The 27,356-nt window shown below is 39.9% G+C and overlaps 1 protein-coding gene across 1 annotated transcript; it reads left to right on the top strand.

Moving 5' to 3' along the window:
* Positions 1 to 670: 670 nt before the first annotated feature.
* Positions 671 to 27,356, top strand: LOC122079238 (ATPase family AAA domain-containing protein 3C-like). The gene is made up of 8 exons (XM_042645522.1): positions 671 to 1,131; positions 1,235 to 1,330; positions 1,740 to 1,850; positions 2,243 to 2,552; positions 3,060 to 3,150; positions 21,798 to 22,122; positions 25,218 to 25,366; positions 26,676 to 27,356. The coding sequence occupies exons 1-8, from the start codon at positions 856 to 858 to the stop codon at positions 27,175 to 27,177; spliced, it is 1,860 nt and encodes a 619-aa protein (XP_042501456.1). The 5' UTR covers positions 671 to 855; the 3' UTR covers positions 27,178 to 27,356.

Here is a 27,356-nt window from a genome sequence, read left to right as displayed (position 1 = left end):
ACTTTAGTGAGAGCAGAAACGAACAAATGTAGCCCAAGAATACAAAGAAGAATACAAAGAAGAGGGGAATCTCACCTTCAATCAACTCGGTTTTAGGTGTTCTTCTCAGATGCGAGCTGTCATGGACAGAGGGTAAATGTGAGAAACCCTAAACACAAAAAATGAAGAAGAAAAAGAGAAGGAAGAAAGAAGAAAAATAAGAAGAAGAAGAAGAAGAAGAAAACGAAGACGAAGACGAAGAGGAAGAGGAAGAAGAAGAGGAAGAAGAAGAAGATGAGCGGAAGAAGACGAAGACGAGAAAGCAGGGGAAGCAGAGGAAGAAGAAGAAGAAGAAGAAGAAGAAGAAGAATCGCAGATTTACCTGTTGCTTCACCCGTCGCTGAACCGCGGTCAGACTTCACCGTCAGAATCGCAGGAAACCGTGGAAATGAACTCCAGTTGAATCCATGGCTTTTATACGAACCCAATAAATCGTGACTCGATTCCGGATTAACCTCAATAGGTTAATCCGGATGAATCATGGATTTTAGTTGGTTACCCTGATTCTACTGGCCACCATGACTGTGAATCGATTTTTCACAAAAATGAACCAAACGGTTTAAATTTAATGGGAAACTGATTCCCTGGGATCTGGTCCGATGGATAAATCGAACCAAACGCCCCCTTAGCCATTTAGGTGCTTCCGGCTTCAGGCTTCAAGCTTCAAACTTAAAACCCTAAACCCCAACAACGCTTGTCATCTTCTTCTTCGTGCCAAAACTCCATTCATTAAATCATGGATTCGACATTTTCCTTCATTAATAGAATTTTTTATGTTCTTTGTTAACAGAAAGACGATACTTCTGAAGCTCCGCCATGGCTGCGTTAAGGATATCATCCTGCGCAGCAATGGCTGCAGCCGTCGCTTCGCTTTCATATGCTGATCGCGTATATGCTGACGGGCCATTTCGCTTCTCTCCCTTCTCTTCGGCTCCCTCGACAGCGCAGGATGCTCAAACGACTCCTTCTAAAGTAGAATCGAAGCCGGAGGCCGAAGAGCCCAGAGGCGGCGGTTCCGGATTCGATCCCGAATCATTAGAAAGAGGTGCCAAAGCCCTTCGAGAAATTAACAGCTCTCAATATGCCAAGCAGGTGTTTGTTATTTTGTTCTTGAGGTTATGCTGGCTAGTGTTTTGTTTGGAACTATAACTGAGTTCTGGAAATTGGTGCGTCCGCATTTCGTTGTTGTCATCAGGTTTTTGCAGTAATGAGAAAGCAGGAGGAGACTCGTTTGGCCGACCTGGCGGCTGAGCAAGCCCAATTTCAAGCCATCCAAGCTCAAGGTGAAATTGTGAGTGGTTTTAATCTTGCTGCAATTAATAACACATTTAGGAGGTGAAAATCATACAGGGATATGTTCAAATTGCAATTACAGAGCAATTGTTGATAGCAGGTTCGCCGAGGTGAAAAGACAACTCATTCAAATATTTACACGGTTTAAATACATTTAGGAGAGCAGTTAAGGTAGTCATACTCGTATGTATGTGTGCTGGGTTCTATATTATACACTTTTTTGTTCATTTAATTCTATGTGTCCATGTCCAAGTCACATAACTTAAAGCAGCAAGCAATTGAATTAACCATCGGGTTGAATTGTATTTTCCTTTTAGATCTTCTTCACCTTTGTAGAATGGTTTTTTTTTTTTTTAATTATCTATTACTTTCCTTCTCCCTTACAAGAAGCTGTCTTGTATTCTCAGGAGAAGCAAAGAAAAATGGCGGAAGAGCAAAGAAATCTTATACAACAACAAGCACAAGCAAAGGCACAAATGGCACGCTATGAAGATGAGTTGGCCAGGAAAAGAATGCAGGTGGCTGTTGTTGTTATTGTTTAAAACCCCAGACTCTTCTCTAGATTTTGTGTGTGTGTGTGTGTGTGTGGTGGGGGGGGGTTGCTTGAGGTGGTTACTTTGTTCCTTTGAAGCATTGTCTAATCCATCACTTTCACTCACAAACTTGGTCGAGCTATTTATAACTCCCCCTTATTAGCCACCACTGTTTTATTGGTCAAAGCTAAAAATCTGATTTCCAACATGTATATTTTGGCTAGTTTCTGGTACTTAGGCTTGATTCTGGTGAAGGACAAGAAGTCAAGAACTTCTCTTGCTACAACCCAGGAGACTGCGTGCCCAATATTAAAATGGTTGTGTTTTATGTAGAAATCCTTCAATGCCATTCATTCATGCCTGATTATTGTTTGTAGGCAGATCATGAAGCCCAGAGGCAACATAATGCGGAATTGGTTAGGATGCAAGAGGAATCTTCAGCTCGAAAAGAACAAGCTAGACGTGCCACAGAAGAACAAATCCAAGCTCAGCAACGCCAGACTGAGAAAGAGAGAGCTGAAATAGAACAGGAAACAATAAGAGTCAAGGCGATGGCTGAGGCTGAAGCTCGGGCCCATGAGGCCAAACTGACAGAAGACCATAACAGGAGAATGCTTTTAGAACGGATTAATGGTGAAAGAGAGAAGTGGCTTGCTGCCATCAATACGACTTTTAGTCATATTGAAGGTATATAATTGCTGAATGTTATGGTTGTATTAATTTTAGCTGATTTGAGCTTCACATGAGTAAACAGGTTAGTCTGTAAGAACTTGTGCTTGTATCAAGGTTTTGATGATATCATCGTTCATTGACCTAATCATTAAATGCTTAAAATTATGATGTGGCAGTGCTGTGCTGTGCTGTGCTGTGCTGATATAGGAAAGGAAATCCAATTTACCTCTCATTTGAAATCATGTGGTTGAAGCCTCATTACATTTAGGCATACACCTTAATTGTATCCAATATTTATGCTCTCTTTGTGTCAATCTTCTCTAACTTAAAGAGTTGTATAAAATATAAATTAAATTGTAAGATATATCTTGTGTTGAAATTGAATATTTATTTTAACTCAGGAAGACATATGACTGGGTGGAAAGCTTAGTCGGGTTTGAGTTGGCCACAAAAATTCACACTATCACATTTATTAACATATGGAAGATATTGTGATGATCACTGTTCAATTTCTACCTGTAGGGGGTCTCAGGAGTTTGTTGACGGACCGTAGTAAATTGATTATGGCCGTTGGTGGAGCTACTGCATTAGCTGCTGGAATTTACACAACTAGGTATACAAGTTGATCTTCACCATGCGTTTGTTTATTCTAACTTTTATTATGCTAAAAGGCTATCAACTTTTGGCAACAACTATTATGAATTCGAATTATATGTCAGAATGGAAACCCTCCGTAAAATAAGGTTCATTTGGTATTCTGGCTACAATGGTTTAATATGATTCTTCCACCATTGTTAGTCTTAACTGTTAAGAGGGCCATTGAAGCATGTTTATTGTAGGTTCCATGGACCTTCGCTCTCCTCTATCCGTTCCACTCGTCTTGACGCGGGGATGGAAAAGGAAAAAGGTATCGGATCGCGATTAGTGTTGGCATATCATACATTAGGGTTCGACCTTAAGATGATGGATAGGTACTTCGGTCCTCAAATGCCAAAAAAGAAATGCACAATATGAATAAATGGGAGTTGCCATCTAGAAAGGGTCTAGGACCCATGAATGTTCTCCCAATTAAGGGGAGAGACTAATGACTCAATGAATAAGGTTGGTTTGCACCAGGATTCTGGGCAAATGTCAAGTGACAGACTGGGAAGGTGTTAGGCACCCAGTTTGCCCAACCCTAAGGCTGGTCTCTTTCTGTTTGACCAAAGTTTGTTTGTACCTTACTAACTAGTCCTAAATCTTGGTCACTGAAAATTCTAAACTTGGTATCTAAGCATGACATGTGAAAACTCTAAGCCAAATATCTAAATTATGCTAGCTAGGTTATAATACAAATAAAGAAATAATTAAACTAATTAAAGCTTAAGATCTTGAATGGTCGAATTGATGCATTATGAACTCTAGATTGAACTAATTAAAGTGATTAGTCCTAATCCCTAATGATTTATGAAATGAATTATTGAGATCCTAATTGATCTAATGAGTTAAGAATTTTAATCTATTAAATGCTAAACTAATAATATAATTAAGGAAATATATGAGCACCTATCTATTAATTATTTTAAACATGTAATGGTTGTACTAATATAAGTAGCCTATGTTATGATAAAAGTGAGAGGAAGATAATATGTACATTAATTGACCTACATGCATGCAACAAAACCCAAATCATAAGTATCAAAAACATGTTAATTAATGCTAAGTATGACAAGCATGACATGAAACTAAATTATTTACACCTAATGACTCTAAATATGGCAAGACGTGCAAATTCAAATCTAAGTTAAACACACATTTAATTCTAAAAAGGCCCACCATCTAAAAGCAAAAGAAATGGGCCGGATTGGTTTATTTTGGCAACCCGGAATCACTAATTCGCATGTAATGCTATAGGCCGGTTTGAGAGGGGGGGCAGCCATGCCCATGCTACCTTACGTCCTAGACTACGTCCCATATGCCATATAAAATGGTCTTGTTCACTTAAATGCCCAAATGTGGGCCTAGTCTCTCCACTCACGGCTTCAGCCCACCTAGATGATTTATAGCAAAAATACTTGATTAGGTTAAAGCTCAACCACTTAATTTAAATAAAGTTGAAAGAAACAGAAAGTTGAAGCCCAATCAAACCTTACCTAGCCTAACCCAAAACCAGCAAAAGGGATGATAACACCTTAGCCTAAACTCAAATTGGTTCCAGCCCATACCCGTCACTTAGATCTAAATAGACCCACAGGGATCTAAGCCTGAATCCAAAATAAAAATACTAAACTAAGCCCAGTCCATACTTAACTTAAAAACCATAAAGGAAATCGATTCAATCTTGACTTTTCAGTTGAAAGTAAACATAAAGGTGATCAAAGCCTTGATTTGCACAGGCAGACATTACAGAAACCTTAAGCCGAGTACATGAATTTCTGTAGTCATCATCCCACTAAAGAAACAAGCTTTCAGTACAAAAATCCATTAGTGACAAGTCTTGAAATGAAGGCTGTCCAAGGCACAACATCTCTTTCATTCATTTCACTAAACAACTGCCACGCCTGGGCTGTTGAGCCAAAAACCAAGTATAAATGGAGAAGGTGGGTTCAGTGGAGAAGAAGATAAGAGTGGGTGTCCGATGGCTATTGGAAGAGGTGGAGAGAGGATGGAGAGGGGGGTTGCAGATGAGTTTCAGTGGCTGGAATTGGAGGAGGAGGGAAGGAAGAAGAAAAGGAAAGAGAGGAGATGGTGGTTTGCAGGTTTGGTGAGAATGGAGGTGGAATGGTGTGGCTCGTTGCTGCTGGAAGAGGTGTAGAGGGTGGAGAAGATGGTGGAGATGGCTCGGGTTGCTTGCTGTTGTTCACAAAGGACGGCCAAATAGATGGGGAAGATATGTAGCTTCGGCTATGGTCAGAGATGGAGAAAAGGTATAGAGAAAGGAGAGGGAAAGAGAAGAAGTGAAGGAGAGAGGTGAGTTTCAGATGGGTTTTAGTGGCTGCAGGTTCAGTTGTGGAGATGAAAGGGTAGGGCGTTTGGGTATTGGAGGAGAAGAGAAGAAGGGATAGAGGAGGGATTTGGTTAGGGTTCGACTAAGGCAAGAAAAGAAGGGAATGGGGGTTAGGTTAGGATTTGAAATCCTAATCTAAGGGTCTAGATTAAAAAAAAAAAAAATTAAATCAAAGATTAACCTAATTAAAACTAATGATCCAAATTAAAAACAAACTAAAATGAAATTAATTAAACCAATTGGACTAAAAATCAAATTGAACCACATACACCTTAATTAATTTAATCAATCCAATTAACCCTAGTTATACATAAATAAAGCACGATAAACTCAATTACAACAAAATTAATCCAAACAAACCTAATTAAACCTATATGAACTAACAATGACAAACCAAAACTATTAAACTGGTTTTAAATTGTCATTGGGAGAAGAAAATTACCTTAAACACGGCTTTAATCAAGAAACTAGGGGAGATAACCCTTGTGCTTCAAGCTTCATATCGAATCGAACCGGACAAGATCTCTTGCTCAAGGAAGGATTTACGCACTAAAATATTTATACTTGGAGGAATTTTTTGTTTAGGGAGAGGAAATTAGCCAAAACCTTAATGGGGTCATTTCTTTTCCAAAATTTTCTCCATTCCTTTTGGAAGAGGGAGTGTGATGTAGATGCACATTATGGAAGGAAATATGAGAGGAAGAAGGGTCTAGCCTTAGTCCACCTGAGTGGCTAGGGTCCAGCCAAGAAGCCAGCCGAAAGCCTACTTGGTCCACCTGAGTGGCTAAGTACAAACCATCGGCTAGGGGAATAATTAGTAGTTGTTTTTAATTAATTAGTGGGTCATTGGGCCCATCGAGTTGAGTAAGTGGTATGTCGAGTCCAAATTATCTTCGGACTCTATTTGTTTTCCACATAGGTTTATTATTCCAAGTCTAATTTTGAATTCCTAGTTGTAGTAAGAGTGTCTGGTCCTATTGGGAAACTAACTCCTAGTTGAAGTAGGAGTGTCTAGTCCTATTGGGAAACTAGCTCCTAGTAGTAGTCTGATTGCTATTCTGCCCTCTATAAATAGAGGAACCTATGTACTCATAATTTCAGATTTGAATAAAGAATAATTGTAGTCAATTGCTTAGAACAGCCGGGATAGCTGTGGGTGAGAAGCTCGGGCCGAGACAGCTGCTCCTCCCCTACTTTTCCCTTTGTTTCTTCTTGTTTAAAGTTGTCTATTTTATCCCAAAGTTACTGCTGTTGAAGTATACGACTGATGTGAGTATTCAGAAGTTCAGATCTGTCCAAGTTACAAACTCGAATTGATTCTCTCTCCTGAAGCCTGTGATTATTTTTCCTAGGTCAGAAAATCAAGAAAGCTTGTAACTTCACAACCAGCCGTCAGAATCCTCTCAACTTTGGGGGTTTTTGTACCCTCCCTAGGGACTATCTACGCCTAAGAGTGCAGCTCAATCGGACTCCTACAGACTTAGCCGCACCTCTCTCTCTCCAGCTCTATAGCAGGTCTTTCTCTCTCTTATCGGGTTGGGTTTTGTGCTGGTTTTGCTCCTGCATTGGTATTGTATCCTTGGAGGTTTATTTGATGGTCTTATTTCTTTGTTTTCTGCTCCTATTTGTATTGTTTGGGGTTATAAACTGCTGGGGTAGTTTCTTGTAATCTACTCCTGCATTAAGTGGTATCAGAGTTATGGCTTAGACAGAAGAACCCCAACCCACCCTTCAAGATGTGATGAAAGCAATCCAAGCCTTGTCTACGAGGTTGGCTGGACATGACCAACAGTTGGCTGACCTAAAAGAGAGTACTGCTGCCCACTCTAACACCCAACCAATTGTTGCCCAAACTAATGTTCAACTTGTTAATTGCATTGGTAATGTTCCCAGAAGAGTCACTATGCAACCTAGAAGGAATGTCCCAGCTCAGAATGATGAGTATGATGAGTATGCCAATCAACTTTATCAGTCTGACGAAACGTATAAGGTCAAGTTAGAATTGAAAGAGTACAATGGGAGGCACGATCCCCTCTATTATTAGGGTTGGGTAACTTCCTTTGATGACTACTTCCGGTGATACCGTATGCCTGAAGAAAGGAAAGTTCAATTAGTTGTCACTAAGTTAACTGGTGGAGCTAAGGATTGATAGGGGAATGAAGAGAATAGGCTGATCCGCAGTCGTCAGATGCCTCACAATTGGGAAGACTTGAAATTTATCCTTAATGATAGATTCTTACCACCCACCTACCAACGTTTGCTCTACGACATGCTGAATACTCTCAGGCAAGGTACTATGACTGTAGGAGATTATATTGATCGTTTTAATGAACTGCTTTCACGAACAGGTGCCCATAAAGAAGATGAAGAATTGCTCATATCTCGTTTCAAACTGGGGTTAAGGTTTGATATTCGTGAGAAGCTTGGTGTGATCGAGATACCTTCCTTAAGTACTTGTTTTGACAAATCACTAGAAGTAGAGGATCTGATCAAAGCAACCTCCAGAAGGTACATTCAGCCAATTGACAACAAAAAGCCTTATGTACCAATCAAACCCACTGGATTTCCTACCCGAGCTCCACAAGATACACAGGATAAGGGGAATGCTCCAATGGGAAGGGAGAGTGGATCTGTAACATGCTACAGTTGTGGAAAGACTGGACACGGCAAAATTCTGCCCTAAACGAGGACGATCCAACTCTGTCATCAGTGCCATCGAATCCAATCCGGATTTACAAATCCACGAACCTCAGGATGATGATTGGACTGTTAATGTTGCAGTTGAAGGAGAGGAGGATGAACTGGAAGATGAGCTTGCACTAGAGAATGATGATTCTCATGCTTATGTCAATGTGGTTGTAAGAATCCTAGTGTCTGAAACTAAGGGTGAAGACTGGAGGAGGCATAATATCTTCTACACCTTAGTGTCTAGTGGACCTCTCAAAGCTCAAGTGATTGTGGACAGTGGAAGTTTTATGAATGTGGTATCTCAGGCCTTTGTCATTGACGGAAAGCTTAAGACTGAATCCCATCCACAACCATACAAGGTATCTCTTCTAGACAACAACACCATGGCTGTAACTCAATAGTGTTTAGTCCCATTGAAGGTTTCATATTATGAAGAAAGTGTATGGTGTGATGTCATCCCCATGGTCCTCACTGATGTACTACTTGGAAGGCCTTGGTTATATGATAACAATGTGCTAGTGGGAGGTACTAAGAACCAGTGCATCTTCGATCACAAATGCAAACCATTCATTCTAAACCCACTCAACATACCTCAGGTAAAAGACAAGTTAAGGGCTGCCCAACTAAGGAGACAACATGTCTTAAAGAATGTTGCTAAGACCTCTTCCAAAACAACCACTGAGCAAAAGAAGCAACCATGCAAAGAAAATTTCAGCAAGAAGAACACTATGGACAACAAGCTATGCGTGCTGCTCCATAGAGAATTCCTGACCATTAGTGAAAAAACCGGCCTAATCATAGCTCTTGTTACCAAGGCTGTTGAACTAGTGATAGAGGTAAAACATCCCCCACAAATTAAACAATTACTTGCTGATTTTTCAGATTTGGTGCCAGAGGAATTGCCTGATAAACTTCCACCGATGAGGGATATTCAGCATGCCATTGACTTTGTGCCTGGGTCAGTACTCCCTAATCTGCCCACTTACTGTCTCAGTCCTACAGAGCATGCCGAGCTCAAGAGACAAGTGGATGATTTATTAAAGAAAAGGTTCTTGGTTGAGAGCATGAGTCCGTGTGCAGTACCAACCCTATTGACACCAAAGAAAGACGGATCATGGCGCATGTGCATTGACAGCTGGGCCATTAACAAAATCACGGTAAAGTACAGATTTCCTATTCCTCTTTTGGATGATATGCTTGACATGTTGACATGAGCCTCCATCTTTTCAAAGATTGATCTACGGAATGGCTATCATCAAATTTGAATCCATCCAGGGGATGAATAAAAAACAACCTTCAAAACAAAAGAAGGCCTGTATGAGTGGAAGGTTATGCCTTTTGGCCTCACTAATGCACCTAGCATTTTCATGAGGGTGATGACACATGTACTATGACCCTTCATCGGCAAGTTTCTCGTAGTGTACTTTAATGATATGCTAATATACAGCAAAGCACAAAATGAATACTTGGAACATCTGAGACATGTCATGAGAGTACTACGTGCAAAAAAGTTGTACATCAACTTGAAGAAATGTTCCTTTATGCTGCCTAAGGTCATTTTCCTTGGTTTTGTTGTGTCTTCACAAGGCATAAAAGCTGATCCGGAGAAGGTAAAAAGTGTCGTTGATTGGCCTATTCCAAAGACCTTGGCTGAGATTCGTAGCTTTCACGGTCTTGCTTCATTGTACCTACGATTCATCCGGAATTTCAGCGCCGTTGTAGCCCCAATTACAGAATGCACAAAAGGGGGAAAAGTCCCATTTCAATGGACTCCGGCATCCACTAAAGCTTTCAACTTGATCAAACAAAAGATGACAGAAGCACCAGTGCTTAGACTACCCAATTTTGATCTTATGTTTGAAGTGGTTACTGATGCATCCCATGTTGGGATAGGAGGAGTGCTTATGCAAGAGGGCCATCCGATTGCCTTCTATAGTGAAAAGTTGAATGATGCAAAACGAAGGTATTCTACCTATGATTTAGAACTCTATTCCGTTGTTCAAATCCTTAAGCATTGGAGGCATTACTTAATTGGCAAAGAGTTCGTGCTCTATTCGGATCATGAAGCATTCGAATACTTGCACTCACAAAAGACCATTAGTGATCGGCACGCTAAATGGATTTCATACTTGCAAGGATACGTATTTGCTTTCAAGTACAAAGCTGGGAAGGAGAATCAAGTGGCTGATGCACTTAGTCGAAAGGTGACGATGATAAACACTTTCACAGTACAAAGTGCAGGAATGGAACACATCAAAGAGGAGTACATTAGTGATGCTGATTTTTCAGAAGTATTCAACAACCCATAAGGAGGACAGGATGACAAATTTGCGATACATAATGGGTATCTTTTCAAAGGCACTCGCCTCTGCATCCTAAACGCCTCTTTGAGACATCACTTGATTCGAGAGCTACATGGAGGAGGAATGGGTGGACACTTTGGCAAGGACAAAACATATTCCATGATGAAAGACTTATACTTTTGGCCTCAACTCTTAAAGGATGTGCAACATGTGATACAGAGATGCCGCACTTGTCAACTTGCCAAAGGAGAAAAGAAGAATACAGGATTGTACACGATGCTGTCCGTTCCACACGCACCTTGGCAAGACATGAACATGGATTTTGTCCTAGGCTTACCACTTACACGAGAAAGGTATGATTCCATATTTGTGGTAGTAGATCGTTTCTCCAAGATGGCACATTTTATCCTGTGCAAGCAGACTCTGATGCAAGTCACTTGGCCAAACTCTTTTTCAAAGTGATAGTGTGCATACATGGTCTACCATAGATAATTGTTTCAGATAGGGATGTCAAGTTCATGAGCTACTTCTGGAAGACCCTATGGCTGAAAACCAATACTAAACTCAAGTTCTCCACTGCATTCCATCCTTAGACAGACAGACAGACCGAAGTGGTGAACAGAAGTCTTGGCAACTTATTCCGATTTCTAGTCCGAGACTATGAAAAGACTTGGCCATCTATACTGGACGTTGCTGAATTCGCCTATAATAGTTTCGTCAACCGCACCACAGGTCGTACATCATTTGAGATTTTCCTTGGATTGTAGCCTCAACGACTGGTTGATTTGGTACCTTTGCCACTTCAAGCTCGTATTAGTGTGAAAGCTGATGAGCTCCTAAGACACATCACGGAGGTACATGCTGATGTTCGTCGTCACATCGCTGTTAGCATTGACGGATACCAAGCAACTGCCAATCAACATCGTCGCTACGTGGAATTTCAGCTTGGTGATATGGTAATGGTTCGAAGTCCACCTGAGAGGTTTCCTCTTGGTACAGTGCACAAGCTCCATCCTCAGAACATGGGTCCCTACAAGGTCTCGAAGCGCATTGGCAGTAGTGCTTACATGCTAGAGCTACCTCCTGCTCTGAAGATCAACAATGTCTTCAATGTATCTGATTTGACGATATATTTAGGACACCATTCTGATGACGGTGACATTGAACACACCCTTAAACTTCCTCAATTTGCAAACCCTAAAGATGATGTCATCGAAGGTGTTCTCGACAGCAAGTTCACCACAGTTCATGGGGGCAAAGGGTACTACTCCTTTTTCATCAAATGGAAAGGTCGACCACAAGAGGATTGTACTTGGATCCATGCCGATGACTTTCAATGCTTTGACACGGACCTCTATGAGCACTACATGCCCCTTAGCCATTCATCGGAGTTGAATGATTCTAAGAAAGGGAGAGCTGATGTAGATATACATTATAGAAGGAAATATGAGAGGAAGAATGGTCCAACCTTAGTATACTTGAGTGGCTAAGGTCTAGCCAAGAATCCAGTCGAACCTCTACTTGGTCCACCTGAGTGGCTAAGTACAAATAAGGGCCAATTGGGCCCATCGGCTAGGGGAATAATTAGTAGTTGTTTTTAATTAATTATTGGGCCATTGGGCCTATTGAGTTGAGTAAGTGGTATGTCGAGTCCAAATTGTCTTAGGACTCTATTTGTTTTCCACATAGGTTTATTATTCCTAGTCTAATTTTGAATTCCTAGTTGTAGTAAGAGTGTCTAGTCCTATTGGGAAACTAGCTCCTAGTTGAAGTAGGAGTGTCTAGTCCTATTGGGAAACTAGCTCCTAGTAGTAGTCTGATTGCTATTCTGCCCTCTATAAATAGAGGAACCTATGTACTCATAATTTCAGATTTGAATAAAGAATAATTGTAGTCAATTGCTTAGAACAGCCGGGATAGCTGTGGGTGAGAAGTTTGGGCCGAGACAGCCGCTCCCCCACTTTTCCCTTTGTTTCTTCTTATGTAAAGCTTTCTGTTTTATCCTAAAGTTATTGCTGTTGAAGTATACGACTGTTGTGAGTATTTAGAAGTTCAGATCTGCCCAAGTTACAAACTAGAATGGATTCTTTCTCCTAAAGCCTGCGATTATTTCTCTTAGGTCAGAAAATCAAGAAAGCTTGTAACTTCACAACCAGCTGTCAGAATCCTCTCAACTTTGGGGTTTTTTGTACCCTCCTTAGGGACTATCTACGCCCAAGTGTGCAGCTTAATCAGACTCCTACAGACCTGGCCACACCTATCTCTCCAGCTCTATAGCAAGTCTTTCTCTCTCCTATTGGGTTGGGTTTTGGGTTGGTTTTGCTCCTGCATTGGTATTGTATCCTTGGGGGTTTATTTGATGGTCTTATTTCTTTGTTTCCTGCTCCAATTTGTATTGTTTGGGGTTATAAACTGTTGGGATAGTTTCTTGTAATCTACTCTTGCATTAGAGTGGATTTTATTTATAGCCTTGGGATTTGAGACAATCATCTCTTGTTTCCAATGTGAGACTAAAAAACTAGAGAGGATTATCAAAAAATGTTTGCTTTTGGACAAGGGATGCTGGGCACCACATGGCACTTCCAGGTCACTTGAAATGGATTCTAATTCTGAATATTGGGGTCAACTTTTGAGGGTCATATCTATCAAACCATTATTCGAAATTCGACATGCAGTATGTTGTAATAACACCCACACTACTTGATTTCGCATGTGTTATCGATCGGCATTTCTTATCTTTAGTTTTATCGCTCGTCTTGCATTTGTGTTTGCACCTCCGCCATCCTTGAGCCGGATTTCGACAGTACATGCTCCTGGTGACAAAATAGTGTGCTCTTTTCTTTGCCTCTTGACCATTACAAAGATCCCAGTCAAAGAGGGACAATTTGTAGACACCTAATTTTGTCAGCTCCGAGCGATGATAATAAGAGGAATTACGTATTGAATGTTATGTACTCAGAGAAATTTTGAACTTAGGATAAAATGATCATTTTGCCCCTATGAAACAATAATGGAAAATGTCTTAAAATATTGACTTTGACGTTGTGGATTCGTGTTGTTTGTTCCCTCGAGTTGGACACTATACTTTAGTGCGAGAACGATGCGAATTGGCCCCTAATTCCCCTTTTTACTACATGATTCAGGTCCATACTTTACGCGTATTTTTTCCAGGGTTTTCAGTCGAGACCACATTCGTGTCTCAGATCATTGGTAGTGCTCGACAGCATTCCAATGACATACACGTCGAATTTCGACTGATGATTTGAAAGATATGACCCTCGGAAGTTGACCCCAAAATTCGAAATTGGATTCCATTTCAAGTGACCTCGGAGCATAGTTGTCATGGCGTCGCCTAGGCGGCGATTTGGCGTCCTGGCTGAAAAAGAAGTTCATGACAATGCTACGATTTACGTGACTCAAATGGCGGTCGCCATTGGCTGATAGGCGTATCTATGGCACCACCATGGACGTTAGGTCACTCCTGATTCACTCGGCGGTCGATTTTTTGTAAAATGCAGGGTGATTTTGATAGGGCTATGTTAATTTTTGATGATTTGATGTTGCTTAATGTTGGTTTTATATGTTATAGGGTATATATTGTAGGCTTGTAGCATGCTAAATAACTTTAGAAAATAGTGGAAATAAAAAAATAGCATACTAAATAACTTTAGAAAATAGGAAAAATAAAAAATAACACATGGGCGATTTGACCGCCATGGCAACGCCATAACGGGAGATTCATCGCCAAATCGATTAGCCACCCCTCCACTGCCTTGGATCGATTTGACGCCGTGACAACTATGCCTGGGAGTGTCATGTGGCGCCCAACATTCCTTGTCCAAGAGCAAACATTTTTGGATAATCTTCTCTAGGTTTTTAGTCCCACATTGGAAACAAGTGATGATTGTCTCAAATCCCAAGTCTATAAATATAGTCCACTCCCTCTTCCAAAAGGAGGGGAGAAAATTTTGGAGAAGAAATGACCCCATTAAGGTGTTGGCTAATTTCCTCTCCCTAAACAAAAAAATTCCTCCAAGTATAAATATTTTAGTGTGTAAATTCCTCCTTGAGCTGGGAGATCTTATCCGGTTCTATTCGATTTGAGGCTTGAAGCACAAGGGTTATCTCCCCTTATTTCTTGATTAAAGCCGTGTTTGAGCTAATTTTCTTCTCCCAATGACAATTTAGAACCAGTTTAATAGTTTTGGTTTTTGTCATTATTAGTTCATATAGGTTTAATTAGGGTTAATTGGATTGATTAGATTAATTAAGGTGTATGTGGTTCAATTTGATTTTTAGTCCAATTGGTTTAATTGAATTCATTTTAGTTTAATATGTTTAGTTTTAATCGATTCATTTGTGTTTTTAATTTGGTTCATTAGTTTTAATTAGGTTAATCTTTGATTTAATATTTTTTATTTCCTCTAATCTAGACCCATAGATTAGGATTTCAAATCCTAACTTAACCCCCATTCCCTTCTTTTCTTGCCTTAGCCAAGCCCTAACCTAATCCTCCTTTATCCCTTCTTCTCTTCTCCTCCAATACCCAGCTGCCCTATCCTTTCATCTCCATAGCTGAACCTGCAGCCACCAAAACCCATCTGAAACTCACCTCTCTCTCCTTCACTTCTTCTCTTTTCCTCTCCTTTCTCCATACCTTTTCTCTATCTTTGACCATACCCGAAGCTCCATAACTTCCCCATCTCTTTGGCCATCCTTTGTGAGCAACAACAAGCAACCTGAGCCAGCTCCACCTGATGCAGATACAGCTGCACTTACCTGGTTGGACCAGTATGACCGGCTGTGGAAGACGAGGGCCAAGAAGAACCGGTCCAACCTAGGTTTTTGGTCCAACAAGGGTTGGTAGTAGTTGGTTTTGTATTATGTCTTTTATTTTCTCATGTTTGTTTTTGGGTAGGATACGTATGAGATAGAGAAGTAGGAGTTTGTTTCAGTGTTGAGTCTAAGTAGGAGTCTTAGTATTTTCCCTTTATATATTTGCATGCACTCATTATTGAAAAAAGGTGAATTTATTTGAATAAAATTTAGTTTTATTTGTGTTTGTAAACTGGTGCGTTACCCCTTTCTCCCCCTGTTATTTTCATTTTCCCCCTCTTCCCTAGGGCTACCCCATTAATTTGGTATTAGAGCTGAAGATCCCCATTCCCCCTTTTCCTTCCATCTCTATTCTTCCCTTCCCCATTCTCTGTTTCGGCTCTATCGAGACTGAGAACAAAAAAAAAACCCTCTAAAACCCATTGTAGCCTTCCCATCCTCCCTTCGATCTCCCACTTTCATTTCTCAAGAACTATCCAATCTCCTGTGAATTTTTCTCTCTCTCAGTCGAAACCTCCTCCCTGTCTTAGCATTCTGTCAGTAAAAAAAAAAGATGTAAGAAGAGAGAGTTGAGAGAGATGATCGAACCAGAAAATGAAAAAAAAAAAAAAAAGGAAAAGAAGTCGAAGAGAAACAGCAACGAGAGCAAGCAGAGGAAAAAGAAGAAAAAAAAGGAGAGTTATTTACCCATTTTGCCATTGCTTTTTGAGTTAAGTATGGACTGGGCTTAGTTTAGTATTTTTGTTTTGGATTTGGGATTGGATCGTTGTTGGTCAATCTAGATCTAAGTGGTGGGTATAGGTTGCAACCAATTTGATTTTAGGCTTAGGTGTTATCATCCCTTTTGCTGGTTTTGAGTTAGGCTAGGTAAGGTTTGATTAGGCTTCAACTTTATTTAAATTTTGTGGCGGAGCTTTAACCTAATCAAGCATTTTTGTTGTAAATCATTTGGGTCGGTTAAAATTATTAACTCATTAGATCAAATAGGATATCAATAATTCATTCAATAAATCATTAGGGATTAGGACTAATCATTTTAATTAGTTCAATCTAGAGTTCATAATGCATCAATTGAACCATTCAAGATCTTAAGTTTTATTTAGTTTAATCATTTCATTATTTGTATTATAACCTAGCTAGCATAATTTAGATATTTGGCTTAGGGTTTTCACATGTCAAGCTTAGATACCTAGTTTAGGGTTTTCAGTAACTAAGATTTAGGACTAGTTAATAGGATACAAACAAACTTTGGTCAAACAAAAAGATGATGAGGATGAGGATATTGATGCTGCTTTATATCCTTATCCTCTCGATGAAGATGATATTGAAGATGATGATGAGGATATGGAAGCTCATTTCGCTAGTCTTTCATCCTTTTCAAATAAACTAGTTGACAAGGCTCCTCTCTTCAGACAAAAGGGTACTCTTCTGCACGGTTTTGATCCTATTGATGTTCATACTGTTGTTGATACCGGGGCAGAAACAAACTTATTTCAGCTGAATTTGTTCGAGCACACAACTTTCCACAAAGACAACTTTTAAAAAAGATTCATGTGTAAGGTTTTGGACTCACAACCCGAGAAGAGGCCACTGCAGTTGTTCGAGTACATCTACAGTTTGGGCCGTTACAGTACCATATCTCCTACTTGGTCACCTCATTGGCGCATTGTGACATTCTTCTAGGGCGACCTTAGCAACGACATGCAAACATTTTCTATGATGGTGCACAGAACACAATCAAGGTGAAGTAAGGAGGTCGCATGTACTTAATGAGGCCATATGCATTATCAGACATGCCACATCAATTGATTCCTGCTCCAGTGACACGTCAGCCTACTCTCCCTCTTTACGGAGTTACGTTCCTGTCATTTGCTTTGAGATATGTACCACCTCATTGGCGAGCGATTTACAAGGTTATCTTAGGAGCATGATCAAACTAGACAGAGTTGAATTCTTTTAAGACCGAGAGAGCTGATGCAGTTGGGCGATGGGTTTTAAAAAAAAATATCTTTTGATTTGGTTCTTTATTTACTTTCCTTTTTAGTTAGAAATTAGTTTGATAGGAGATTTTATTTCAGTTGCTGTTTAGGTTAGTTTCTAATTAATTTAGCTTTCATTAATTGATGGTATTTTCCTTTAAGTAGTGACCCTTCTTGCCACAACTACGGCATCTAATGTTTTTCACCCCGTCACTATCCTTGTTGAACTCTGACCTTTTTTCTTCAGCTCTACGAGCTTCAGGCTTCTTTTCCTCCATTCGTGGTGGAGGTCTATAAACTGAAGCAGTCTTGGGCATACTCTTCCAATAAATGGACTTCTCTTCAGCTGTCTTGGCATGAGCCGCTGTCACATCAACAGACTTAGTAAGTGTTAGCCAAATCAAGTCGGATATCAAATACTTAGCCCACTAATGTATTGCATCACCCGTTGTGGAATTCGAGGGTACATTCTTATTCCCTTGTTGCAAGTTGAGCAATTTATGGAACATCACCTTCTCATAATTAAGAGGAACAAAATTTTTAGTCAGGATCTGCTTCATGACCTCCCAATTGGAAACGGGACCAAGGCTTTTGACAAACCTTGCATGTAGTACATCATCCCACCATGAACATGCAAACTCAATAAACTAGGTGAGGATGACTTCACACTTCTTCTCGTTCGGAAGAGATTTATATACAAAAATTCTGTTCACTTTGGTAAGCTAGTCAAGAAATTCTTCAGGTCCCTTTTCACCATTGAATTCTGGAACCTCAACCTTGATACCATGATCCCTATCAGAAAATTGTCGAGTAATATCTTGGCATATAACAGGATCATGTTGCATTCAGTGATGTGTATCTTCAATCCGTAGGGTATTAAACTGAGGAGGTGGCGTAGATGATCTTTCATCAACTTGCGTTTCAGACCTTTTCATAAAGGCGAGAATCTTAGTGAGAGCACTTTGACTCTCGTCTATGAACTTGTCATGTTTTGCCTCATTCTTCTCAACCCTGGCATTAGTTTTCTGTTGGTTCTCAAGTACCTCACGATTCAGTTTGTACAACTTAGCATTGGTGATGTGACTTGTCATGGTTAGAGAAGTGCAAGAAAGTTGCTCTGATATCACTTGATGCAGATCCAGGGGACTCGGATTGTTTGTGGGCCCACAAGAATATTAAATAGTTTTAAGTAAGAGTTTGGGTGGGAATTCCGTAATAAAAAAAAAATAAACAAGGCATTAGAAGTAATTAGATAGCAGTTGGGGTAATTTTGGAACCGAAACTTTAATATAAGGGGGATATTTTGGAAATTTAAAGAAAATGGGATAATAGAACAAAAATTCAGTCAAAGGGGGGTTTTATGTAATTAACAGTTTGTCCTTACTTGTAAAATAGAGAAATCAGCTTTCTTCAACCTTAGATCACGATGAAACTTAGAATCAGCGGAGACCGAGACTGGTTTCGATTGGGAGAAGTCACCCAACTCAGCTTTGCTCACCCTGAAACTTCACACGAAGGTGGGAATCTCGATGGGCTCTCGTTTCCGATCAATGGATATGTAGAATAATCAACCAAAGGAGATTGATTGCTGTTGCAACTTGTATCTGGTGGAAAGGCAAGGTCTAGATCTGATTTCGTCTTCGATTCTCACTGTAGGAACATAACTGGAGCCTAGACTATAGAGTTTCAGTCGCCCATTGGTGGAGAACCACCAGACAAGATCTCAAGAGGAAAGGAAGAGGATCAAAGAAGATCTAACCACTCCTCCCAAGTTGTACTGTCACTAGTTGTAGGAACGGAACAGAAAACAAGAAAGTTGTAACAGATCGATGGGAAGGGAGAAAGAATATAGAAGAGGTAAAGAGAGAAGAGAAAGATCAGAAATCAAAGAAAGGATAGAGAATATTAGAAAAGGGAAGACGGAAATCACCCAAGGCAGCCATGGTTCACTCCCAAAACTATATTTCAATTCATTCAAAATCTTCAAAAACTAAAACTGAAATAACAGCTGAAATAAAATCTTCTACCAAATTAATTTCTATCTAAAAAGGAATGTAAATAAAGAACCAAACCGAAAGATATTTTTTTTCTGAACCCATCGCCCAATTGCATCAGATCGGCCTTAGGGCTGGGCAGGTTGGGTGCTTAACACCTTCCCATTCTGTCACTTGACCCTTGCTTAGAATCCTGGTGCAAACCAACCTTATCCATTGAGTCATTAGTCTCTCCCCCTTAATTGGGGGAGACATTCATGGGTCCTAGACCCTTTCTAGGCAGCGACTCCCATTTATTTATATTGTGCATCCCCTTTTTGGCATTTGAGGACTGGGTGATATAGATAAGTCACTTGATTGGCTTATTTTTTGGGGAATAAGCCTTGGGTTGTTGGGTTATGTATGTGTTGGGTCTTTGATCCCATGTGTTTTCTTTGTAATGAGCTACTTTAATGGGCCTAAAATATTGGTAGAAAGTAGGAAAACGAGATTTAATTCATTAGTTTAGTTAGAGTCCTGTTTTGAGTCTATTTTCTTTGTTATGTCACTTTTTAATCAGTTTAGGTTTCCCTATTAGTGAATGACTAGTTGGTTACCTACTCCATGTTGGAGTTCTAGTGTAGTCCTATTTGGATTCCAGCTCTTATTATGTAAGCTCTAATCTTACTTGAGCACTATTTGACAACATTCCGTTTTTGCCGTTTCTACATTTTCTTGTTCCTAGAAACAGAGAAACAACTTAAAATGCATCTGATAAAGTTGTTCCTTTTCACCTGTTTTTAGAAACATAAATAAAAATTTATGCCTATTTACAATTCTAGAAACAACTTTGACGAAACAAGTTGGACTTGTTTCGCCATTTCTAGAAACGACTTTGAGAGAAAAAAAGGCTGTTGTGCCTGATAAATCTTTCAACTATTTAAACCTAAAAAGAGGCATCCGAACCCTCTCCCTTTTGGGCATCCGATGATACTATTGGGGTTTTTAGTGGCATTATGTCTGTAAAAAACGTTTCGAGAAATAGATTTATCAAACACCAAAAAATCTGTTTTTGTTTCCGGAAACGTGAAAGCCGATTCTGCTGTTTCTAGGCACAAAAACAGCAGAAACGTTATCAATCGGTGCCTTGGAGTCTAACTCCTAGTTTTGGTATGGCTGCTAATCTGCCCTGTATGTATAGAAGAGCTTATGTAATCTCAATTTTGAGATTTGAATAATGAATGATTGCAGTCAATTTTTTAAATAGACGGGATAGTTGAGTGAGATGCCCGGGTCGAGATAACTAATCCCACCTACACTTGTCTTGTTTCTTTTCTTTCATTTTCTCTGTTTACTTTTGCTGTTATTATCTGCTATTACTGTTTACTGCTATTGTCAAAAACAGACCTGTTCACATCCTCAAAGTTAGAACCGACCAGCACCCATGGAGGAATTAGGAGAGATCGATCTCCTCTTCCTTCCCCAATTGATCTCTGATCTGCCTAGCCTTTTCATAGGGTGTTCACAGCTACCCAAGGATCACTCGATCCTCTTCTTGTTGCTGCCTAAGCTGCCCTACTACAGTTCTTGAAGAATTCTCTCAGATTCTCTCTCCTAGGTTTGAAAATAAAAAAAGCGCATATCTTGCAAACCAACCGTCAGAAGCCCTTCATATTTGGGGGTTTTTGTACCCTCCTTAAGCCTTACTATAGACCAAGTTTGCAGCTCAATTGGAGCCCCACAGCCCCAGCCGCACCTCTCTCTCTCTCCAGCCATATGGAAGGTCCTTCTCTCTCCTATTGGGTTGGGTTTTGGACTGGTTTTACTGCTGCATGGCTATTGTATCCTTGGGGGCTTATTTGCTGGTCTTATTTCTCTTGTTTCCTAGTATATTGCTGGTTAGTCTTGAGTAACTTTTGAGTCTTGAGTAACTTTTGAGTCTTGAGTTTTTTGTTTGGGGTTATAAACTGTTGGGGTAGTTTACTTGTAACCTACTTCTGCATTATCGAGGTACCTATCCATCATCTTAGGGTCGAACCCTAGCATATGATATGCCAACACTTATCGCGATCTGATACGTTTTTCCTTTTCCATCCCCACGTCAGGATGGAGCAGAATTGATAGAGGAGAGTGAAGGTCCATGATACCTTTAGTTATGCGTACTAAAGAGAGACATGTCAGGGTGTATGTTTGACAATGACTGGTGGTTTGACCATACTTTATCCTCAATGGAACAACCTAAGTTTTCCCTCTTTCAAATAACTTAATTTGATAAAAATAAAAGGGGAAAAATCAGACCGAGGTTTGGAGATCATTCTCTTATTATTCTCTCACTCTAAATCTCTTGTGCTTGGTTGTTGGGGTGGGTATATTTCATCATCTATGGTTTGTGGTTATATGTGGTTATTACCCTTTTTTACTTGTATTTTTACAAGGTATCATAATAGGAGTGTACCACAATATGCTTCTTATTTTTCTTTTTGAATACTTAACAGAGAAGGTGCTAGAGTAACCTGGGGTTACATCAACCGGATACTGGGCCAGCCTTCGCTTATTAGAGAATCATCTATTGCAAAATTTCCATTGTCAGGGGTCGTATCTTGTGGTCTTAAGAAGGCTTTGAACTACAATACTGGTGGTCAACATAAAGCCCGTTTTGGGGACATTATTCTTCACCCTTCATTGCAGAGGAGGATTGAGCAACTTGCTCGGGCGACAGCAAACACCAAGTCTCATCAGGCACCCTTTCGCAACATGCTCTTTTATGGGCCTCCTGGGACTGGTAAAACTATGGTTGCAAGGGAGATAGCTCGGAAATCGGTATGATATACTTTCACAAGTTTATTTTGAGTTCCCCCCCACTTCCCCACCCCACCCAAAAAAGAAAAATTGCAACATGCATTTGATTATGTTTCTGTGTAATAGAAGAACTAGTAGCAACAACCCTTGTGATGCTTGGCATTAGGACATTGGTATAGAAAATTGAATCTGGCTTTTACTTTTATGTGTAGGTTACTCATTGCCAGAGCCAGTATTGTAATAGTTATTGGGGTTGGGTATCTATACCTAGCTCTACATTAATTAAAGGGGGATAGGGTTGGCTATCTCAGCCTTGAGCATCTGACCCTTTACTCTTTCAGTCAATCAGCCTCTCAAAAGACTATTACTTGCACAAAAACAAAGCTCAATCGACTATTCAAATCGTGTGGGACCTCTTAAGGGTCATTAATCATTACAATTAGGCAGCAAGGCTTGTCTCACAAGAAAGAATTAAAATAGAAACATAACAGAAAAGGAAACTAAGAAAGTCTCGAGAAAGAGATCTTCCTTGTACAAGAAGAATCAAACTAAAAGGAAACAAATACTTGCCTAATCTGAACTAAAATTGCTTGCACAAAAGGAATAAACTAAAAAAACAAATAAAAATCAAACAATTCAAAGCCTTTTAGAAGTCCAATCAAGCGCCTTATTGTGTCTTCTGTCTTGTTCACCAATGCAGAAATTATTTAGACTGTTAGACAAGAAACCCGAATTGGTAGCTTGAAGACTCCCCTTTTTGCCTTGCTGTCCAAAGTGAAGGAAGACAAAAATACTTCCCACGATTTAGGGTTTGTGAGACCCCAAACTCCCAACCCTGTTTTAACCTGGTTGGCCCTATGTCCTAACAGGATGGTGATGGGGATCTGGGTTCCAAAACCGGAATCGGATCGCTTGTGGGCCCGTTAAAGTACAAAATCCTTAACAAATCAGTAGCAATCTTGTAATTTATGAGGCAATTCAGAACCCCTTTAGAATGAAATAATTGACTTGGGACACAACAGGAATTAAATAAAAAAGGAGAGAGTCGATTCTGGAAAGTAAAACAGAGGTGGAGTTAAACTGAAAAAAAAATAAAAATAAAAATAAAAATCAGGGTCTTTATTGTAATATCAGGATATAGGGATTAGGTGTAAAAAGAAGATTTAGCTTCTTCCTCACAATAGGAATGAACCCAGTGGTAGTAGTAGTAGTCAACTTCAAAAGAGAAATCTCTCTCATGAGATACCTGATCGAGCTGGAACTGAACTTCAAAGAGGGATCTGATATCGAAGACCTATAGATTACCCAACATAAATAGCCAACGGAGATGTCCAGAACAGCAGATCAGATTCTGCAAATCTCACCAGGCGATGGTTGCCGGTCCAGCCCTAGTTTCAGTGGTAGATCTCTCCACAGGAAGGTTATTAGAGCTAGGGTTTCAAGGGTTTGAACCGCCTTGGGGCCAGCTTTCTTCGACCAGAACCAAAAGGCAAACAGGGTCTGCCGGTGGACATTTTTGTGATCCTTTTCTCAGTTCGAGTCCTGCTGCAAGGATGAACCGTAACAAGACCAGGTAAGAGTTTGGATTTGACTCACACCGGGTAGGTGTTTTTGGAATGGGACCTTGATTGAGTTATGGAAGAACAACAAGAGAGGAGAAAGAAAGAATTTCAGAGGGAGAAGAAGAACAGTGAAAGAAGAGAAAGAGACACACGCCTCTCGGCAGCCATGATTCAAAGCAAAAACCCTTCCATCAATTTTCACTTCTTCAAAATCCAGTCCCATCGTTGGTTACAAAACTCTATTTAAAGACTTAGAAATAGCCTACTTTCCTATTCTAAAACTGAAACAAATATGGGATCCAAATCACATAAAACTGGACTCCCAAGCTATTTTTAAAAAAAAATAAGTAAATCAAACATAGAAAGGTAACGAAAAATTCCTTTGCCCAACTGCATCAGGTGGTCCACTAATTGGTGTGATGGACCATCCTTGTATCAATTCTTGCTATTTCTTGCCATAGAATCGATCTACTTCAAGAGTTGGGCCCATTTTGTTCTTCATACAAGGAGCATGCCTACTAATGAAAAAAATGATATGTTCCTTAGTAGTATGAAAGTAGGTATTTAATAACATGTCATCTTAATACAAATAATTTTATATCCCATCTTCAAGTGTAATAGAAGTGGATGATTTAAGTAACAAAAATCACTTGTGTTTGATGAAATAAAGAAGAAGAAACAGAGTTATGAAGAATATTCAGAGGGATGCGAGGAAATAATTTGAGAGATGGCCGGAATATTTGGTGAACATTAGCTTCTTGTGATTATGGAGGAAAAAAAGGGCGTACCCGGTGCACGAGGCTCCCGCATGTGCGAGGTCTGGGGGGTGGGGGTGGGGGTGGGGGTGGGGGCGAGAACTACACAGCCTTACCCTGAGAATGTCGAGAGGATCATGGAGAGTCATTGTTTAATAAGGAGGGTCGGTTTAGACTTCAGATGGGATGATGATTTTTTGGAGTTTCAGTCCATAGACCTGTTGGTTCAACAGTCCCGATCAAAATTTGAAACTGTTGGGCAGTGGATCTTTTTGTTTGGACTGGTGAACTGGGTCTTTATGTTGACATTTACTTGTGATAAACCCAGATGAAAGGTCCAATGTGGCACCCTGTTTGTGGTTAAAACCATTAAATAGGTTCTGAACACATGAGGGTGGGAGAATTGTCTATGTTGAGGGGGAGGGGGGAGAGAAGGGTCCTCACCTAATTTGTCGAGTTAGAAATTAGATTCATTTGTAAAGATCGGTTCCACACTTCCACTGAGTGCTGATATTGGCTAATTTCATTGTGGATTATCTACCTGAATTGGTTGGGAGGTAGGTCATAGAGAGCGAGAGAGAAGGGGAGGGGAGGGGAGGCAGACCATACAAAATTGGTTGCATCTGCTTTCCTTTGAAATGTAAACTTGTTTATTGGTGTATTTCGTTCTGAATAATTTCAATCTCTCTGCACTTGAGATTTTTCTGACATTGATACGAGAAACTTTTGTTTTGGAAGGAAATTTGTAAAGTTGACAGTGTTTGACTTCTTCCTGCTGGCATTGAATGGCATCTTACAGGGTCTGGACTACGCCATGATGACAGGGGGAGATGTTGCACCATTGGGCCCTCAGGCTGTGACAAAAATCCATCAAATATTTGATTGGGCTAAAAAGTCAAAGAAAGGTCTACTACTTTTTATTGATGAGGCTGATGCTTTTCTTTGCGAGTAAGTTTCTACTTGACCTATGTTGTCCAATTTATAAATTTCCGAAGTTGCTGCAGTTCTCTTTCTAGATTGAAGCAATCTAGAGTTGCATTTGTAGGTAATTCTCTCTTTCAAGATGGATAGAGGCATCATGTTTTATATGTTTGGTTTGTTGTCATGCAAATAATGAGCTTCTCGTGGAGTGTTTTATACTTCATCTAAATTAATGTTCTGTTTACCCCCAAAAAATATTATTGTCGTTATTCATCCTCATCATTATGATTATAGTAGGGGTATCATAATTATCATCTCTTCTAGAATGGATAATAGTCTCCAATATCCTTATGAATTTTTATCTCGCTACTTGATTTTATCTATGGTACCCCCTGTCCACATTCCTTTTGAGGTTTCATCTTTTTCAATGAGAAATATTTTATAGGGATCGTCTTCAAAACAAGAGAAAATTGTATAGGGAAAATTAATTTAGTAAAAGTGAAATATGAAATTCAGAAAATATCTTCCAATTAAATTTTCTGCATGTTACTTTCCAAGTGGTATCTGGTCAATTGTACAATTAGCACACATGGATATATCTCCATCATATGGTTGGATTCTTTTTCTTAGCAATCATGCCCAAATATGATTCCTTCCCAAGTTAATGATAGGAAAAGAAAATAAAGAAAGACAATAGAAACTTTGATAACAAAGAAAGGCAAGTGTTCCCCACATTGCCAGATTGGGGGTGGGGTGGGGGGAAATCTCCCATGCCACACCTATCAGCGCTTGACAATCGGTTTTCTCAATAGGGGAGCCCACAATGTTGTCAGGGAAGAAAGAGAATGTCAGGAGAGAGAGAAAGTGTTGGTTATTTGAGAGAATCCCCACACTGATGGCGTGGGGATATTTTTCCCAACAAAGAAATACAAGAAAAATTAAAATTACAGACTGTGTTTCCAAGAATATTTTTCTGCTGAAACAAAGGTTGGCCACAAGGAAATGGTAAAGTATCATAGACGTTTCTAAAACCCCATTCGACATCCTACTGGATGGTTATTCAGGTTGGTTCTATTCCTTGCATATATGCCTGTTCAGTAAGCCCTTCATGGTTAATGTTACCCAGTTTTTTAACGGTAATGCTATCTTAAACCATATATGCCTGTTCAGTAAGCCCTTTATGGTTAATGTTACCCAGTTTTTTAACGGTAATGCTATCTTAAACAGTGGTGGTACTTCGACTGTCACCAGTGTTTCTTTGTGATAAAGTATTTGTGACCTGATCAGGAAGCCTTTATGTGAAAAAATTTCATTACATGTCCTTGTTCTATTGCAGGCGTAACAGCACTTACATGAGTGAAGCTCAACGAAGTGCTCTTAATGCATTGCTGTTTCGAACTGGAGATCAGTCGAGGGACATAGTCCTGGTTCTGGCCACTAATAGACCTGGTGATCTTGATAGTGCTGTCACAGACCGCATAGATGAGGTGATTGAGTTTCCACTCCCGGGAGAGGAGGAGCGTGTCAAACTACTGAAGCTCTATTTGAACAAATACCTGTCTGATGAAGAGAAGACCGAATCCTTGTGGGGATCGATGTTGAAAAAGAAGCAACAGAAGATTACTGTAAAAGACATCTCTGAGGATGTGATCCGTGAGGCTGCACGGAAGATAGAAGGTTTCTCTGGTAGGGAGATAGCAAAGCTTATGGCCAGTGTCCAAGCTGCAGTGTATGGGCTCCCAGACTGTGTTTTGGATTCCCAACTTTTCAACGACATTGTAGATTATAAGGTTGCAGAGCATCACCAGCGTATGAAGCTTGCAGCAGCTACTGTTTAGCTAGCTTAGAAATTTATTCATTAGATGATTCTTACAGGGTGGAAGAGTGGCTTCCAAACATACTTTCTCCACATGAGGGAAAATTTTGTTTTTTATATTCTATGGGAATATATAAATTCCATTTGTTCATTCGCGTGGGAATAATGAAGTGAATCCGAGCATTTGAGATGGTTGCCAAA

This window comes from Macadamia integrifolia, chromosome 5 (genome assembly GCF_013358625.1).
Source record: "Macadamia integrifolia cultivar HAES 741 chromosome 5, SCU_Mint_v3, whole genome shotgun sequence".
Lineage (NCBI taxonomy): Eukaryota > Viridiplantae > Streptophyta > Magnoliopsida > Proteales > Proteaceae > Macadamia > Macadamia integrifolia.
The sequence above is the reverse complement of the archived record's forward strand: the minus strand, read 5'-3'. Positions and strand labels throughout refer to the sequence as shown.

Coding starts and splice junctions, on each gene's coding strand:
- LOC122079238 (XM_042645522.1), top strand. CDS start 856: ATGGCTGCGTTAAGGATATCATCCTGCGCAGCAATGGCTGCAGCCGTC. Junction 1,132..1,234: donor GCTCTCAATATGCCAAGCAG/GTGTTTGTTATT, acceptor TGTTGTCATCAG/GTTTTTGCAGTAATGAGAAA. Junction 1,331..1,739: donor TCCAAGCTCAAGGTGAAATT/GTGAGTGGTTTT, acceptor TTGTATTCTCAG/GAGAAGCAAAGAAAAATGGC.